Source organism: Perissodus microlepis, chromosome 10 (genome assembly GCF_051167445.1).
Source record: "Perissodus microlepis isolate ML-2025 ecotype Zambia chromosome 10, ASM5116744v1, whole genome shotgun sequence".
Taxonomy (NCBI): Eukaryota; Metazoa; Chordata; class Actinopteri; order Cichliformes; family Cichlidae; genus Perissodus; species Perissodus microlepis.
In genome coordinates, this window is record NC_140470.1 from 32976461 (window position 1) to 32990713 (window position 14253).

The following is a 14253-nucleotide window of genomic DNA, read 5'->3' on the forward strand; positions in this document are numbered from 1 at the left end:
AGATTCAGATGAGCCTGAACAGTGAGGTCAGTTTCATAGTCGTTATTATGCAAACTGTCATGAGCGCTGAACAATGGCCATGAGTAGCATTCACAGAGAGTTGGGGAACCCTCAGCTCAGCCATTCCCTTTTCATGTGTTCTCAACGCCTCATTGAAACTTACAGGACGTCTGGATGAAACAGTGGGCGCTGGACTGTGGGTGGAAACACATGTTCTGGCCTGATGAGGTAGCTTTTTGGTGTTGGTTACACCTCTTAACTCTTAGGTGACTTTTTCATGCTTGAATGATTCCTAACTGCAGAGATGAACCAGTGCTGTGTCTGCATATAACAAATAACCTGTCTGTTCCTGCAGACATTACACACAGAGCTGCTCACAGTTCAAACTGGTGACGTTGACTTATAAGTTTGTTATAATTGTGTAAACTCTGTTTTCTCCTGACATACTTGTCTGTACGTAGTTCCCATGTTTATGAGGGATGGCACACACTTTTCAAGACTTGCAAAGACAGTTCGATCAAAATGTAGAATTAAAATTGTTTGAATTGATTAAATTTAGTTTTTAAATATATATATATTTATTTATTAGTGTTGCGATATGCGAACATAGTTTTTAATGAGTAACGTGTGTTTATTTGTGAGTAGTGCTGCGGCCTGGTCGTTGAGTAAGAGCTGTTGCAATCATTTTTCGTTATGTAATCGGGATTGACGGTACTCCACTGTGATTGGCTCATTTGTGTGGCCGTTATTTTCCCCAACTAATCGCAAAGAAAACCCAGGTTAAGGCGGGCTAAAACCAGCCAATGACACTGCACTGACGTCACGACTGTTATAAAAACCTCAACGTGACGTAGACTTCCTTCAGTTACAGTCGCCATTTTCTTGTGGTCGTTGAAAGGGCACTGAACTGCGACAGAAGACGGCTGAAATATACCCTCGAACCGGCGTGATTTCTCAACAAGTCCGGGACGAACAGTTAGCCGTATGAGTTCATGGACTGCCTGCTGATCAGTGGTTATGGTTTCGGTAAGACTCGCTTAGGTTTGGCCGAGTGTCTCAGCTCAAAGATGGACGACAGCGCGGCGAGGGAAGACGCCTGCCGGGAGTACCAGTCCTCCCTCGAAGACCTGACGTTTAACAGCAAGCCGCACATCAACATGCTGACCATCCTGGCCGAGGAAAACATCAACTTCGCCAAGGATATCGTGGAAATTATTGAAGCACAAATAAGCAAGGTTTTTATGAATATAGAATACTTTCACACTGAGATGTTTGCTGTCGATGTATGTAGTTAGCTGCTAGCTGAACATGGCGGCGAGGTCGGCCGCGGTAACGGTCTCTGAAAACATCCAGCTGTTTGTTCTGCTAGCTCCGCATTCAGCCAACTCTTGAACAACTGTGTGTATTAAAGTGAACCGACCATTTATTCTTTATTGTACTCAGCAGCACGCCATTTCTCTGCAGACTCGCTGTAGGTACTCGATGTGGTCTGGAGTTGAAATCCACCTTAAATCAGCCCACCTTAAATCAGTCCGTCTTTACCGTTCGCTCTGCGTTTTCCTCTTTAATGTGGAGTAAACGTCAGTAGACGTGAGTAGAAAAGAAGGCGGCTCTTTAGCGGGACGTTAACTTTGGTTCAGCTTGTTGCCAAGGTGGTTTGTTTAACCCAACTTTATTTAAACAACTGCAGCGACAGAATACTTTCTGACACGTGGAAAGGGCCAAAATCTACACGAGGCTGCTTTAAAACCTAGATTAAAGTTCAGGCTGATGATTATTTCTTCAAATTAAAAAATACTAAATTCACAAAACGGATGTTTTTTTGAAAGTCTTGTTTCTCTGGGTTACTAACACAAAGGATGAGGCCACATAGAGCTGGGGAAGTAAATCTGAGTCACTTTCCTGAACAGGGGAAATCACCGCGCTGTTATTTCTGGCCTCAGAGTCGGACAGTAGCTCTACTGAACTCCCGGTGATGTCTCAGTTTGTGTCCTGCTGGTCTCAGGCTGATGCTCTGGAGTGTCTGAAATGGTCTAAACTTTGTTTAATAAAGAAACAGAATAAAAACCTTGAATTGGCCTAAACTCCTCACATCAGGTTCAGCAGTTTGACTTTAAACCAAGGACAGATTTCATAGAAGTGCCTGACGTGTTGAAGTGTCGCCCGCTGATGTCTGTAAATGAATAAATAACTGCTGTGCTGATGGTGTCACAGTTCTCCTTTAGAAGTCTGAGTTTGTGCAGGTGTTTAACAAAGCTTTGGTAAGCAGTCAAACTTTCCTCTGCAGGAGCACTTGAGGTTTCAACCAGCGTTAAGCTCGTCACATTGATCTGATTGAGGATTAGCGGCTCGAGTTTTTGGTGGATTTTGACCGTCTGTAGTCCTGCTCTGAGCTCAGACCACATCAGTGTCTCTGAATGGTTTCAGTCTGATCTGTTGTGTGTTATCAGTGTCGGGTCATTGATTAACGGGGCGTCTTCAACACCCCCTCCGCCCGCCATCACTTTACACTCAGCTTCTGGTCGCATGACACTTGATTTAATTCTCGAGTGAATCTTGAATTCTTGAAAAATGTGATTTGAATGGTTAAAATGTTTATAATAAAAAATGTGAAATGTGCTTTTTGTCATTTTTTATTTCCCAGTGTAATTTCTTGGCATGACTCTGGTTTCATTTACTGCACACACTGAGGGAGGGGGGGGGGTCAAAGTGGAGGTGTGAGGGGGAATAAAGCTCACTGGGGGTGGAGTCACCTCGAAGACGAGCCTTCTGGGTAAACGTACAAAGAGCGGTGGAAGGTTACAAACCCTCTTTGGAGGTAAACGGCTCCTGGACTGAAGCCTGGCGGCGTCACGGACTCATTTTGTAACTCAGCAGACGCTGAGTGGACTCGTGAAGATGACTTTTCCTTTTTCTCCTGTGAAGACGCAGCAGCGCATGGACTGACTGGGACTGAGATGTTTTCCTGCAGTTCTTGACCTTTTGAACTTTTTCCACGTTTTTGGGTGCTGAGGGGCGGGGCAGGTGTACTGTGAGCTTTTATTCTGAAATGTTGCTTTTAACCCCTGTTTGTTTTCTAAACTTGTCGAGTTCTCTTATTGCTCCAGGCCCCACCCAGCGAGAAGCTTCCAGTTTTGTACTTAGTGGATTCCATAGTGAAGAATGTTGGAGGAGAATACCTTGCAGTGTTTGCTAAAAACCTAATCCCTTCATTTATATGTGTCTTTGAAAAGGTACAGTTCTCTTTGCTGCCGTTTGGCCTTGTTAAGATTTAAGCAGTGACATGTTAGCAGCCCTCGCACTCCCTCCTGTTTGTCCTGTTGCTTGCTTTCTTCTGTGTAGTCTCCTGCACTCTGCTCCTGTCTTACTGCGTAACGTACTGCTAATGAAAGCTGGAGGGAGGCTTTAGGACTTTAGCTGATGTTTTGAAGTGGACTAACAGCTGTGCACAGTGTGATGTCGGCTTTCTGTTGGTGGCTGTGGACCAAGCGCTGTCCTCTGTTTGTAGGTGGACGAAAACACTAGAAAGTCCCTGTTCAAGCTGCGCTCCACCTGGGACGACGTGTTCCCGCCCAAGAAGCTGTACGCGCTTGACGTGAAGGTCAACTCTGTGGACCCGGCGTGGCCCATCAAGCTGCCGCCGCCCACCCCCAACTCCAGCATCCACGTCAACCCCAAGTTCCTCAAACAGGTGTGTACGAGCCGGGGGCGTGAGCCGGGGGCAGCCCGAGGTCGCTCCGGCGCAGAGGTTTGCTCCTGAGGTCCTAGTCGGCGTTATCAATAAATGTATTTGTGCCCTTGAAATGTCAATAAAGAAGATGTAGTGAAACGTGCAGGTACACCCCCGAAGATTATTCACATGTAAATAAGTTATTGTTACAGGAACTATCACAAACAATGTTTCCTTTTTAAGAGTCTTTAGATCCTGTTGCATTTCTTTAAAAGGTCCAGAGAGCTTCAGCGTGGGAGGTTTTTGGTTTTAGTTTTTCTGCTGTAATATCTACAAATAAAGATGTGCTGAGGAGAATAAAGGAGACCTGGCAGAACTCTGTTTAATACTTACTACTTTTTTTGTTTTTGTTTTGTTTGTTTTTTTTACTTTTGCTCTAATGAGCGTTCGAGTTTTTGTGCCTGATCTGAGGTTTTGGTTGTGCTTGGTTACGTTGTGAAGCTGCTTTCAGATCTGCTGTCGAGCTCACGTCAGATAACAAAGTAGAAAAGTGAAGCTGGGAGCAGAAATTGGTTTGTTTGGCTCAGAAATGACAGAATTTGACAATTTTTAACCAACTAAAGTGACGTTTAGGAGCCGAGCAGACGTCATGCTTTTATTAAACTGTTGACTGGTGTCAGACTGGGTTAACCTGTCAGGACATCCCTGCAGAGTGAACCTGATAAACTGGTTCAAACCAGTGTTAACCACTGTGTCAGGTGGCTGCATGCAGGTTTGGTTAGTTTGATCACTGGACTGGTTTCCTGTGTATTGATGTTCGGGAAATGTTTTTAAAGAGGTTTTCCATAAATATGACCGGGTCAAGTGTCACATCCACGTGCTCCTTACCTGTGTCCGGGTCAGGCTCCAGGGTTGGACCCCAGTGACCCTCCCTGGTCTCTGACCACACACAGCATCATCCACATTGAGCGATGGGATTTTGTGGGGCTGAGCTTGAGTTCTAAACCAAAGTTATTCTTTCTCTCCGCCTTTCAGCCTGAGGAGTCTTCATCCTCTCCCAGGCCAACCCCGGCCCAGCCACCGCCCACGGCCCCACCCGCCCCTCAGCCGGTCCCTGCCGCCATCAGTCAGTCCAGCCTGACACAGGAGCAGCTAATCCGGCAGCAGCTGCTGGCCAAACAGAAGCAGCTCCTGGAGCTCCAGCAGAAGAAGATCGAACTGGAGCTGGAGCAGACCAAAGCTCAGCTGGTACGACCACCTGGGGCTGTTAGATCACCGTTAGCCAATCACGTGTCCGCATCACAATCCAGGGGTTCAGACTTAAGCTAAAACCAGAACATTGTCTGAGCGCTGTCATGGCCATTCACTGCTTTTAAAACCCTGAAACACCCCGAATGTGTTAAAGCCTTCAGCTCCAGTTCAGATCAAACTACAAACCAGTTTGATCTGAACTGGGGCGCTGCTAGTTCCCATTTAAAGGGTAAAAATGACAGGAAGAAGCAGCAGAGTCTTAAATCTTTTATGTTTTGGCTCAAAGCAAAGGGAAGTTGTACTCACCTGTCACTTGTCCGAAGGTTTAGAGCAGCGGTCCCAGGGCCGTGAGTTGAGGCTCGGGTGTGAAATTTATGGTTTTCAGGGTTTTTTATCGTTAACGCTGTTTCCTTGGGTCTTTTCCCGTGTGTTATGACTTGTTGTGGGTTGTTTTGTTTTTGTTTTGTACTGGTTTTACTTTTTTGTATTTATCCGCGACACCTTAAAGGCCGGTCTGTGAAAATATTGTCAGACATAAACCGGAGTTTATCTGCCGTTCAGGTTTGTTGTGTAGAAACTTGCACATATTTAACAGGCAGCTCTGTCACATGGTTACAGGCCAGCGGCTTCACATTACCAGCAGCGACGGCGATCTCCACTTCATCAGCAGTGAGCCCGGCGCCCAAGCTCATCAACCAACCCGCTCCCGTGGTCCGACCCTGGGTACCCCCTCAGAGCGATTCCAAGTCGTCCGTCAGAGACCCCCGGCTGAACCGCCTGCCCACTGGCCCCCTACCTAAAGACCAGCCTGCCACAACAAAAAGAGAGACTCCACCCACCACAGGAAGTCACACTCTCGCTCTGGAGAAAGCCAGGATGCAGAAGAAAGACGCTCCACAGGAGAAACCCAAATCCAAATCGCCGTCTCCAATGGCGAAGAGTGGGCCGAGTAAAACCAAAGCAGCGGAGGCAGCGCTTCAGAGCGGCACGAAGAAAGACCCGCGGCTGAGGAAACGCACGCAGGACAAGGTGGGCGAGGGCAAGGACGGTGAGCAGAAGGAGAAGAAGCGATGTGGTGATGAGGAGCGGGAGGATGCTGCACGGGGGGCGGAGCCTCAGAGGTTCAAAGGCAAACTGGTGAATGGTTCGGTCGCCAAACACGAGCGTGACAAGGCTGCTGATAAGACCGCTGGCAACGCCAGAACGCATGCAAGGAAGCGCACTCGCTCGCGGTCTAGGTCGCGATCCCCCGCCGGCTCCCCAAAGAGGAAGGACAGACGCTCGCCAAAGGGCAGAGCCCGCAGCAGCTCGTCCTCGCCGTCACCTTTGCACAAAGCTGGAAAACCACGGAGGCTCGACCTGCTGCACGGCAAGCCCGGTCGGGAGGACCGTCCCACCCCCAAAAACCAATCTGAGAGCAGAAGGTCCAAGAGACCCGGGGAGGAACGCCACTCCGAGACCAGAGACTCTCACTCGCCACGCAGCCACGACGGAGGCTGCAAGGAGATGAAGGACGCCCCTCACCGCTGGAGGAGCGGCTGGGAGGAGAGTAAACAGTGAGTTCATCAAACGCATCACAAATATTATTCAAAAGTCAAAAGTTTTAAAACTTTAAAAAACTTTAATCGTTCTTCCTCCTCAGCATGAAGCTGTCGGGCGACGTGCATGCCAAGCCCACGCCTCAGAGACACAAACCGTACAGCACGCCAAACCGCCCCAGCACCCCCCGAACCCCGAAGCACCGGCTCAGCGTCGACGCCAACCTGCAGATCCCCGATGTCCTGAACTCCGCCTCCAAGAAGGACCTGCTGAGGAGGGTACGTTCACTGACCTGCTCACATGCAGGATAAAGCTGTTTCGCTGGTTTTCACTTGTTATGATCAGTGGTGGGGGGGTACCATGTCACTAAATATCATGTGGCTATGTGACATGTCTGCAGGCGAGCAAGCGCATGGAGAGTGGCGAGATCTCCCGCGAGGAGTTCCTCAATATGGCTCACCAGATCAAACAGCTGTACCAGTATCAGGAGGAGATCCAGCTGCGCAAAGACAGCTGGGACGAATCAGACTTCCCCGTCAAGAAGCAGCCGCCACTGCTGAGCACTCCCTCATCTCAGCCCCGCCCCCACGAAGGCATGGACCCGGCGGAGCTGTCGTACTACGAGCACAAGTCGAAGCTGAGGAAGACTCAGGTCAATCACCGACCTGCCGGAGAGGAGTGGGAGGGGGAGGAGAATCCCGAGATCACCGACAAACCAGGGCACAGCGAGAAGATGGGTGGCGGTCAGAGCGCCGGACACCCGCCGCCACATAAATACAACCGAGGCCCACGAGACAGGCCAGGTGAGCGTCACATGATCAATAAATTAGCCAGAGAACAGAGCTTTATTACTGTTTTTTGTTTTGTTTTTTTAAAACAAAAACACATCCGCTGCCCTTTTCAGGCGAGAGGCGGAGCAAAGAGTGCGAGGAGCATCGGGCGCCGCTCGCCCCCATGGTTGAGGAGTACAACCACGGCAAAGAGTTTCCAGCGCTGAAGCCAGGTCTTCGCTTCACGAAGAGACCTGACCACAGAGAGACAAGTGAGTGCACGCCGCCACCATGCTGCGCTGCGTTCACGTGTTCAAGTGGCGTGAAGGTTACCTGTTATCTGTCGTCTTTATCCACAGAGAGGTCAGAGGTCAGGTTCTGGAGCGGCGGGGTGTCAGGGTGTCGATCAGGGATACTTCAGCAGGGTTAGACATTTCTAACGAGTCTTACACATTCAGTCAGGAGCCCCGATTACATCATCAGCTAACCGCCAATTAGACGCTCCCTCTCACCGCCAGCCTTTCAAGGCATTGTGGGAGTCGTAGTCGGCCACCTCCTCTGCAGTTCTGTAGTGTCACCCTCACATTCAGACAGATGAAGCTCAAACTGTAATTTATCAGCTGACAGGAAGCGGCAGCGTTCACAGCATTTCTTCTTCTGTGGTTTCCAGGTGAGAGAGAGTGGACCTCGCCGCTGACAGAGCGGCAGCATTATAACGACCGCGAGGAGCAGAAGAGCAGCTATAATGTCCCACGGCGGTACGGCCCAGCTGCTGACGCCCGCAGGCCGGAGGTGCCCCCTCCCTCGGGCACAGTGGTCCACAGGAACTCCCCGAGCCCAGCTGGCCTGGACGCAACGGCGACACGCTTCGAGCGCGAACGGCTATCACCGTTACAGAAAGACTCTGCTGACATGAGCCCGATAGCGCGCTTTGAGAGCCCAAACAGCGAGCACTCGGACGACGGGCCCCTGGATGCCCCGCCGCCTCATGCTTCAACCAAATCCATCCTGAAGGCGCCACTCCCCCGTGGAGGGCCGCAATCTTCGGTCCGACAGCACGGCGGGTCACCCGGACACACGCCACCTCACGACGGGGGACACCCCCCTGCACGCTACAATGGCCCCGGTCATATGGGCTCTTCTAGGCCCCACCCCCAAGGATGGTATGAAGGCGGCGGTGGCCCCGGGCGGTTCGATGACTCACTGCAGTGCGAGGGGCCTCACCACCCAGCCCCCGGCAGGTTCGAGGGTGCCGGACCAACTCATCACACAATGGCGGAGAGGGTGGACGGTCCCGGGCACATAAGTCACGGCCCGATGAGAGGCGGAGAACGAATGGGGCGGTTTGAGGGCCCCCCTCAGGGGCCCGGCAGGTTCGGGGCTCCTGTCGGACTACAGACACGATTTGAGGTGCCGGCACCGGGCCACTCAGAGGGCCCGCTGCAGCGCTTCGAAGCACCGCGTCACTTAAACAACATGGGTCCCGGCCCTGGATCCACCCCCATGGGCTTCCAGCAGCGGCCCGCACGCTTCGAGGGCCCCACGAGGTTTGATGGCCCTGGACACTTCGAGGGGCCGGGCCAACCGGGGCCCCGGTATGACGTGCCACATCAGGGAGGCCCCCCGCACTTCGAGCACTTCCCCGGGCAGGGCCACCTGCGATTCGAACCCCAACACAACCTGCAGCCCCTCATGAGACAGATGGGCCCGCCCATGTACGAAACCCCCATGGCCCCCCAGCAGAACTTCCCCATGCCCCCCCAGCGTTTCCCGGACCCCATCAATCCTCAGTTCCCTGCAGCACCAGCGGCGTTCCCGGCGCAACAGAACATGCAGCAAGCCGGAAACTTCCATGTGCAGCCGTTCAGTCAGCCAGGACCCGCCCCCTTCTATAACCCCGCAGCACCCGCTGCTGGCTTACAGCAGCCGGTAAGCAACGCACATGACATCACAGGATCTAGACCAATGAGAACAGAGGTAGTTTGAGACGGGTCTCAATCAGAGCTGCCTCATGCCTCAGTTCAGTCCAGTGTCAAATTCAGAGCAACTGGAGCTCCACCCACAGCTGAGCAACTGTGACTGTAGTTTGGGGCATCAGTTAAATCAGAGTTGATGTGATACATGGAGACGCAGCTAAAAGAGCCGTTATTGACCTGCTAACAGCATGCTAGCATGCTAATCCTGTATAATCGCAGTGCCTGAGTCTCCTCGTGCGATACATACACCTGAGTTTTATTTAGAAAAAAATTAAACTTTAAAACCTACATCTATCGTCTCCGCTGCTATCGCTGAGGCACAGCCAGCCTATGTTGCTAACTTCTGCAACTACTCCAAGTCAGTTGGAGCGAATGGAGTTCTTCCATATAAAACAGCCAATCGGGTAGGCCCAGCAGTCATGCAGCACAGATGGACTGCAAGTGTTACTGTTCTGCATGGTCACAAGTTTCTGGACCTTTGACCTCTGTGATGATTAATTTTACTTTGTTTTTTTGTAAAGAGATCATTTTTAAAAAAAATTCTTAACTACATTTAAAGGTATCAGGCTGTGCAGAGGGCGGAGTTAATGCTACAGAGCGTGCTGTTGCGCCGGTTCAGGACATTTATCATTTATCATTAAATTAGCCCCACTACTGCCAGAAGGTGGCAGCAGACGCTGCTGAGCAAACAACTGAACGTGTCAGGTCGGGGTGAGAGGTGCAGAAATGGCAGAAAGATTGTGCAGTTGATCCTCTGAGCTGGTGGCTCTGATTGGTGCAGAGGCCACGTTGTTGAGCAGAGCGAGTTCCTGGGGAATGATCTGAGTGTTTGTACCTGTGCTGTTTTCAGGTGAGCGTGATGGGAGCCATGGCCCAGCCCTTCCTACCTCAGACCGCCGTGCCTTTCGGACAGCAGAGTAAGTTTGCGTGGCGTTTGTGTCGGTCAGCTTTAACGCTCTCGAGTTTAAGGTCAGAAATCGTGACTGGTTGTTTGTATTTGCGTAGATCCGCAGGTCGTCCCTCCGGAGAACCACTTCGGTCAGGTGGACGTGAACGACCTGCTGTCCAAGCTCCTCTCCACCGGCATCATCAAACCCTCGCAGCCCGACGCCGCGCCCGCCTCCAGCAACGGTCAGTGAAGCCCCTCCCTCTGTCACCTTTAACCTTCTTCTTCAGTCGAGTTTGATGTGTTTGTTTTTTTCCAGAATCGTCTTCTGCACCTCCGCCGGCACCGCCACCAGAGGAGGAGGAAGAGGAGGAGCAGGAGGTGGAGGGTGAGGTCGAGGGCGAGGACGACGTGCTGGACCTCACCAGCTTCAGCATCGACGATATGAAACAGTGAGTATGTGCCTGTCCTCATCGTCGTGGTTACACCTTGTTCTGCTGTGACTCACTTTGCCCCGCCCCTCCCGCAGGCGCTACGAGAGCGTGGTGACGAAGCTGTACTCAGGGAACCAGTGCTGCCTGTGCAGCATGCGCTTCACCGCCGCCCAGACCGACATGTACGCTGACCACTTGGACTGGCACTTCAGGCAGAACCACGCCGGCAAAGTGGCGAGCAAGAAGGTCACGCACCGCCGCTGGTACTACAGCCTCACGGTGAGAACGCACACGCCTCATGGAGCGCGGCGCCTAGCTCCCTGTGGAGCGCTCCGATGTAACGATACGTTTGTCGTGCAGGACTGGATCGAGTTCGAGGAGATCGCCGACCTGGAGGAGCGCGCCAAGAGCCAGTTCTTCGAGAAGGAGAACGAGGAGGAGGTGCAGAAGAGCCAGGCGGCTGCCAAGGAGAAGGAGTTCCAGAGCGTGAGAGCCACCAAGGACCAGGTGGGAGAGGTGAGTACGGCGGACGGCCAATCGACGGCCAACCTGCTTGTCGGTGACATCACAGGCTCGGCCAATAAAAATGCTTCCTTCCTCCCTGCAGAGCTGTGAGATCTGTCAGGAGCCCTTTGAGACGTACTGGGTGGAGGAGGAGGAGGACTGGTTCCTGAAGAACGCCGTCAAGGTCGATGACAAGGTGCGCCGAGGCTCCGCCCATCCACTTCTAATCAGTAAGATGACCAATAAGAACAAAGCGAGTGACCAGCTGTTTGTTTTCCCTCCACAGAACTTCCACCCCTCCTGCTTCGAGGATTATAAGAACGTAAGTCAGACCTCCTCCCTCCCCTCCCCTCCTCCCTCACCTCCTTCTCCCTTATCTCCTCCTTCCTCCTCTTTTTTTCTTCTCTGGTATAAACTCACGTGTTTTTCTTTGCGCCGCTCTCATTTGTGTCCTCAGACATCGTCGTATGTCGACGTCACGCCGTCGCCCAGTAAGCTGCTGACCGACCACCCGCTGGGCGCCTTCGTGAAGACGGAAGAAAAGCAGGAGGAGGTCACTTCCTGTGCTGTTGCTGCCGCTGCTGCTGCCGCCGCTACCTCAGTGAAACAGGAGGTGCAGAATGAGAGCGGGGAGCCTCCTGAAGTGAAGACGGAGGCAGGTGAGGAGGTGGCGGCGGCGTTGTGAGGTGGCGGCGGTTTTTAGCTGCAGGGACTCGTCCTCTGCGTCTGTACTTGAATACATTTTTGTATTTGGACTCGCGGCCGCGCGGCTGCCTCAGTGAACCTGTACATGATCTAATTTATACATTAAAGTATTTTTGGTAACTCTGGTGTTACAGTGATTGAATCAGCTGTTACCCCTGTACATAGATTATTGATGATTGATTGGTTTATCGATGGGCCCTCGCAGGTGTTGAAGGTAAGCATCGTCTGAGCGGGAGGCGTCGTGGACTCGTCTACCGAGGAGCCCGCCCTCTTTCCGTTGTTTTTCTTTCTCTTTGGATCAATAAAAGCATCTGAAAGCTGTTTGTGTGAATACTGATTGATCTCATTGATCGTTAATTGCCTCAGTTTTACTGTCATTTGGGTTCCAAACATCAATAAAGGTTCAGTGGGTTCAAACATCCTGCTCTGGGTATTTATTCCTGTGTGTGTGTGTGTGTGTCCGTGTGTTAAAAGTTCATTTGAAGAGGAAGTGAAGCTGGTGCTGAGCCGACAGTCAAAGAAGGATGATAAGAACTGAGTTCATCTCAGCTTAAATACACTCACCTGCCACTTGTAGTATCAGCCAATCACATGACGGGCTCATTTTGCAGTGCAGACACGAGGTCAGAGGTGAATGTGCTGCACTCAGATGGCCTCCACAGTCACAGACCAGTAGAGGAGCTTTACTGTTATGATGGCTACAACAGCATGTGTGATGATGTCAGATCAACATGGATCCTGACCTCCAGCAGCTCCTTGAATCCATGAAGGCTGAAAGCAGCTCCAGGCTGGTGATACTGAGGTGTACCTAATAAAGTGTCAGCAGTGTTTCAGGAGTGAAACAGGTTGCACTTTGACCTCTCAGGAAGCGTGAGGCCGTTTTCTGGGATCTGATTGGCCAGTAAGCTGCAGGTGAAGCTGACAGGGAGACGGAGATGAACCCTCTTCTTCTTTGGTCTCACTTGTATATTCAGCACTTTGGCGGAGTCTGCTTTCATTTCTGGTGTTCTGGTGACGCGTTATTTCGAGGTTACACTTCCTGTCAGCACTGATGTGAGCGCTGGGCGAGCTGCACTTCCTCTGACTGACCGCAGAGTGGCGCTGTCACCCTGCAGAAGCAACTGGGCGCTGCCTTTTGATTTAAAAAATATATGTATATCCTGAGGTTTTTGAATTCGGAGCTCTCTGTGGGTCCGTGAACGCGGCACAGGCGGATATCTTCGTGCTCTCAGCAACAGCAGTTTGTGGAGCTGGAGTCGGAGGGTGGAGGAGTGCGGAGCAGACTGCGTGATTCTCTCTGTCCGGATCGGTCACAGCTGATCAGATGGGATCGATGTGTTAGAGGTGCGTGGCGTTCACTTTCAGCTGATTTTAGTTGTTTGTGAAACTTTCGGGGTTTAAACCGAGCGGGTGGGAAACCGAACAGCTGTGTGACCTCTGACCCTTTTAAACCAACGTTAATTAAAGTTCTCGCGGGAAGCAGCATGTGATTGCTGAAGCGGCAAAGTATCGATAGATCAGCGATGGGGTCACGTGCTGCTGTGTTATTTAAAACGCGGCGAAAAAGACTAGCTCAGCTGAGAGAGATGAGCACCGGGCCGTGAACGCCTCCTCCTTAATCAAACTCAGCTTTGTGCGTAAAACGATCAGATCAATAATCAATAATCCCAGTCCTCACGGGAGAAGCACAAACCAGGCTTCACCCAAAACAGCCTCGTGTGCTCCGTTTTAGCTGCCAAACCACAGCCAGATAAATCCTCTAAAAGTGGCCGAAATTTGAATGGAGTCTGGTTCTGTTTTCTTAAACACCCACAGGACAGCACTGTTATCTTTGTCAATGTAAGGCGAAAATTGAGAGACTTGTGAATGAAGCCTGGCTCTGCTCAGAGTGTGAGGACAGACACGAGATCTGGTTGTATTTGAGCAGATGTGTATTATTATATATAGTATTACATAATAATGAATGTGTGGGAAACCAGCCCTCAGTGTGTCTGTACAGTGTTTTTGTTTGATGAAAATAGAACCAGAAAGTAAGAAGTTCACTTGAATAAACGCAGTCCTAAATTAGCCAAATTGTCAGTTTCCCACTCAGTGCTGTTCTCCTAAAATACAAAGATTGGGAGTTTCAGAATAAAATCTAACGTGAACACAGTTTGAATGAAGTCTGGTGTTGTTTGCTAAGTGTGTGTTCACAGGCACTGTGGTGCTGTTTGACGAGACAATGTCAGCTTTCAGAACATTTCATTGTGGTGCAGCTGATTGGCTGAGGGACTGATTATCTGAATGAACAGGTGTTTCCCGAAAGCGCTCGTGTCTTCGGACCCCGGGACAGCAGCTGCTGGAGACTCGTTAGTTTACAGATCGATCCATGATGAACATGCACCATCTACTCACGTGTCAGCGGCTCATACTCAACCACGCGTTTCAGTTTTTATTCTGAAAGGCTTCTTCTGCTTCCTCCTCAGATATGGCGTGCGTGTGTGTGTGGCTGGCGGGTGTGTGTCTGCTGAGCATGCGT

At 51.1% G+C, this 14253-nt stretch overlaps 2 protein-coding genes across 7 annotated transcripts in view; both read left to right on the forward strand.

The window, feature by feature from the left end:
• Positions 1-849: 849 nt before the first annotated feature.
• pcf11 (PCF11 cleavage and polyadenylation factor subunit) lies at positions 850-12152 on the forward strand. 2 transcript variants are annotated; one of them, XM_084941135.1, is made up of 18 exons: positions 850-1235; positions 3108-3233; positions 3509-3691; positions 4706-4918; positions 5540-6477; positions 6564-6738; positions 6861-7263; positions 7365-7502; positions 7590-7655; positions 7901-9159; positions 10057-10123; positions 10212-10337; positions 10412-10544; positions 10622-10805; positions 10887-11042; positions 11134-11226; positions 11317-11352; positions 11488-12152. In XM_084941135.1, the coding sequence occupies exons 1-18, from the start codon at positions 993-995 to the stop codon at positions 11713-11715; spliced, it is 4767 nt and encodes a 1588-aa protein (XP_084797261.1). In that variant the 5' UTR covers positions 850-992; the 3' UTR covers positions 11716-12152. The 2 variants fall into 2 exon arrangements, with proteins under 2 accessions (XP_084797261.1, XP_084797262.1); XM_084941136.1 differs by lacking the exon at positions 7590-7655 and having other exon boundaries at positions 851-1235.
• A 760-nt stretch (positions 12153-12912) lies between these two features.
• Positions 12913-14253, forward strand: part of LOC146379759 (stromal interaction molecule 1-like) — a 22361-nt gene continuing 21020 nt past the window's right edge. Inside the window, exons 1-2 of one of the 5 annotated variants that reach the window (XM_084941142.1) lie at positions 12913-13079; positions 14201-14253. The exon at positions 14201-14253 is cut by the window's right edge and continues 94 nt beyond it. In XM_084941142.1, coding sequence (XP_084797268.1) covers positions 14203-14253 — 51 coding nt within the window. In that variant the 5' untranslated portion in view covers positions 12913-13079; positions 14201-14202. The remainder of the gene's footprint in view (positions 13080-14200) is intronic. The other 4 variants (XM_084941140.1, XM_084941141.1, XM_084941143.1 and 1 more) reach the window with 4 other exon arrangements.

Excerpts from the sequence above, each read along its gene's own strand:
- pcf11 (XM_084941135.1), top strand. The coding sequence starts at position 993 with ATGGACTGCCTGCTGATCAGTGGTTATGGTTTCGGTAAGACTCGCTTA. Across the intron at positions 3,234-3,508 it reads TTATATGTGTCTTTGAAAAG|GTGGACGAAAACACTAGAAA; the intron begins GTACAGTTCTCT and ends CTCTGTTTGTAG. Across the intron at positions 6,739-6,860 it reads AGAAGGACCTGCTGAGGAGG|GCGAGCAAGCGCATGGAGAG; the intron begins GTACGTTCACTG and ends ACATGTCTGCAG.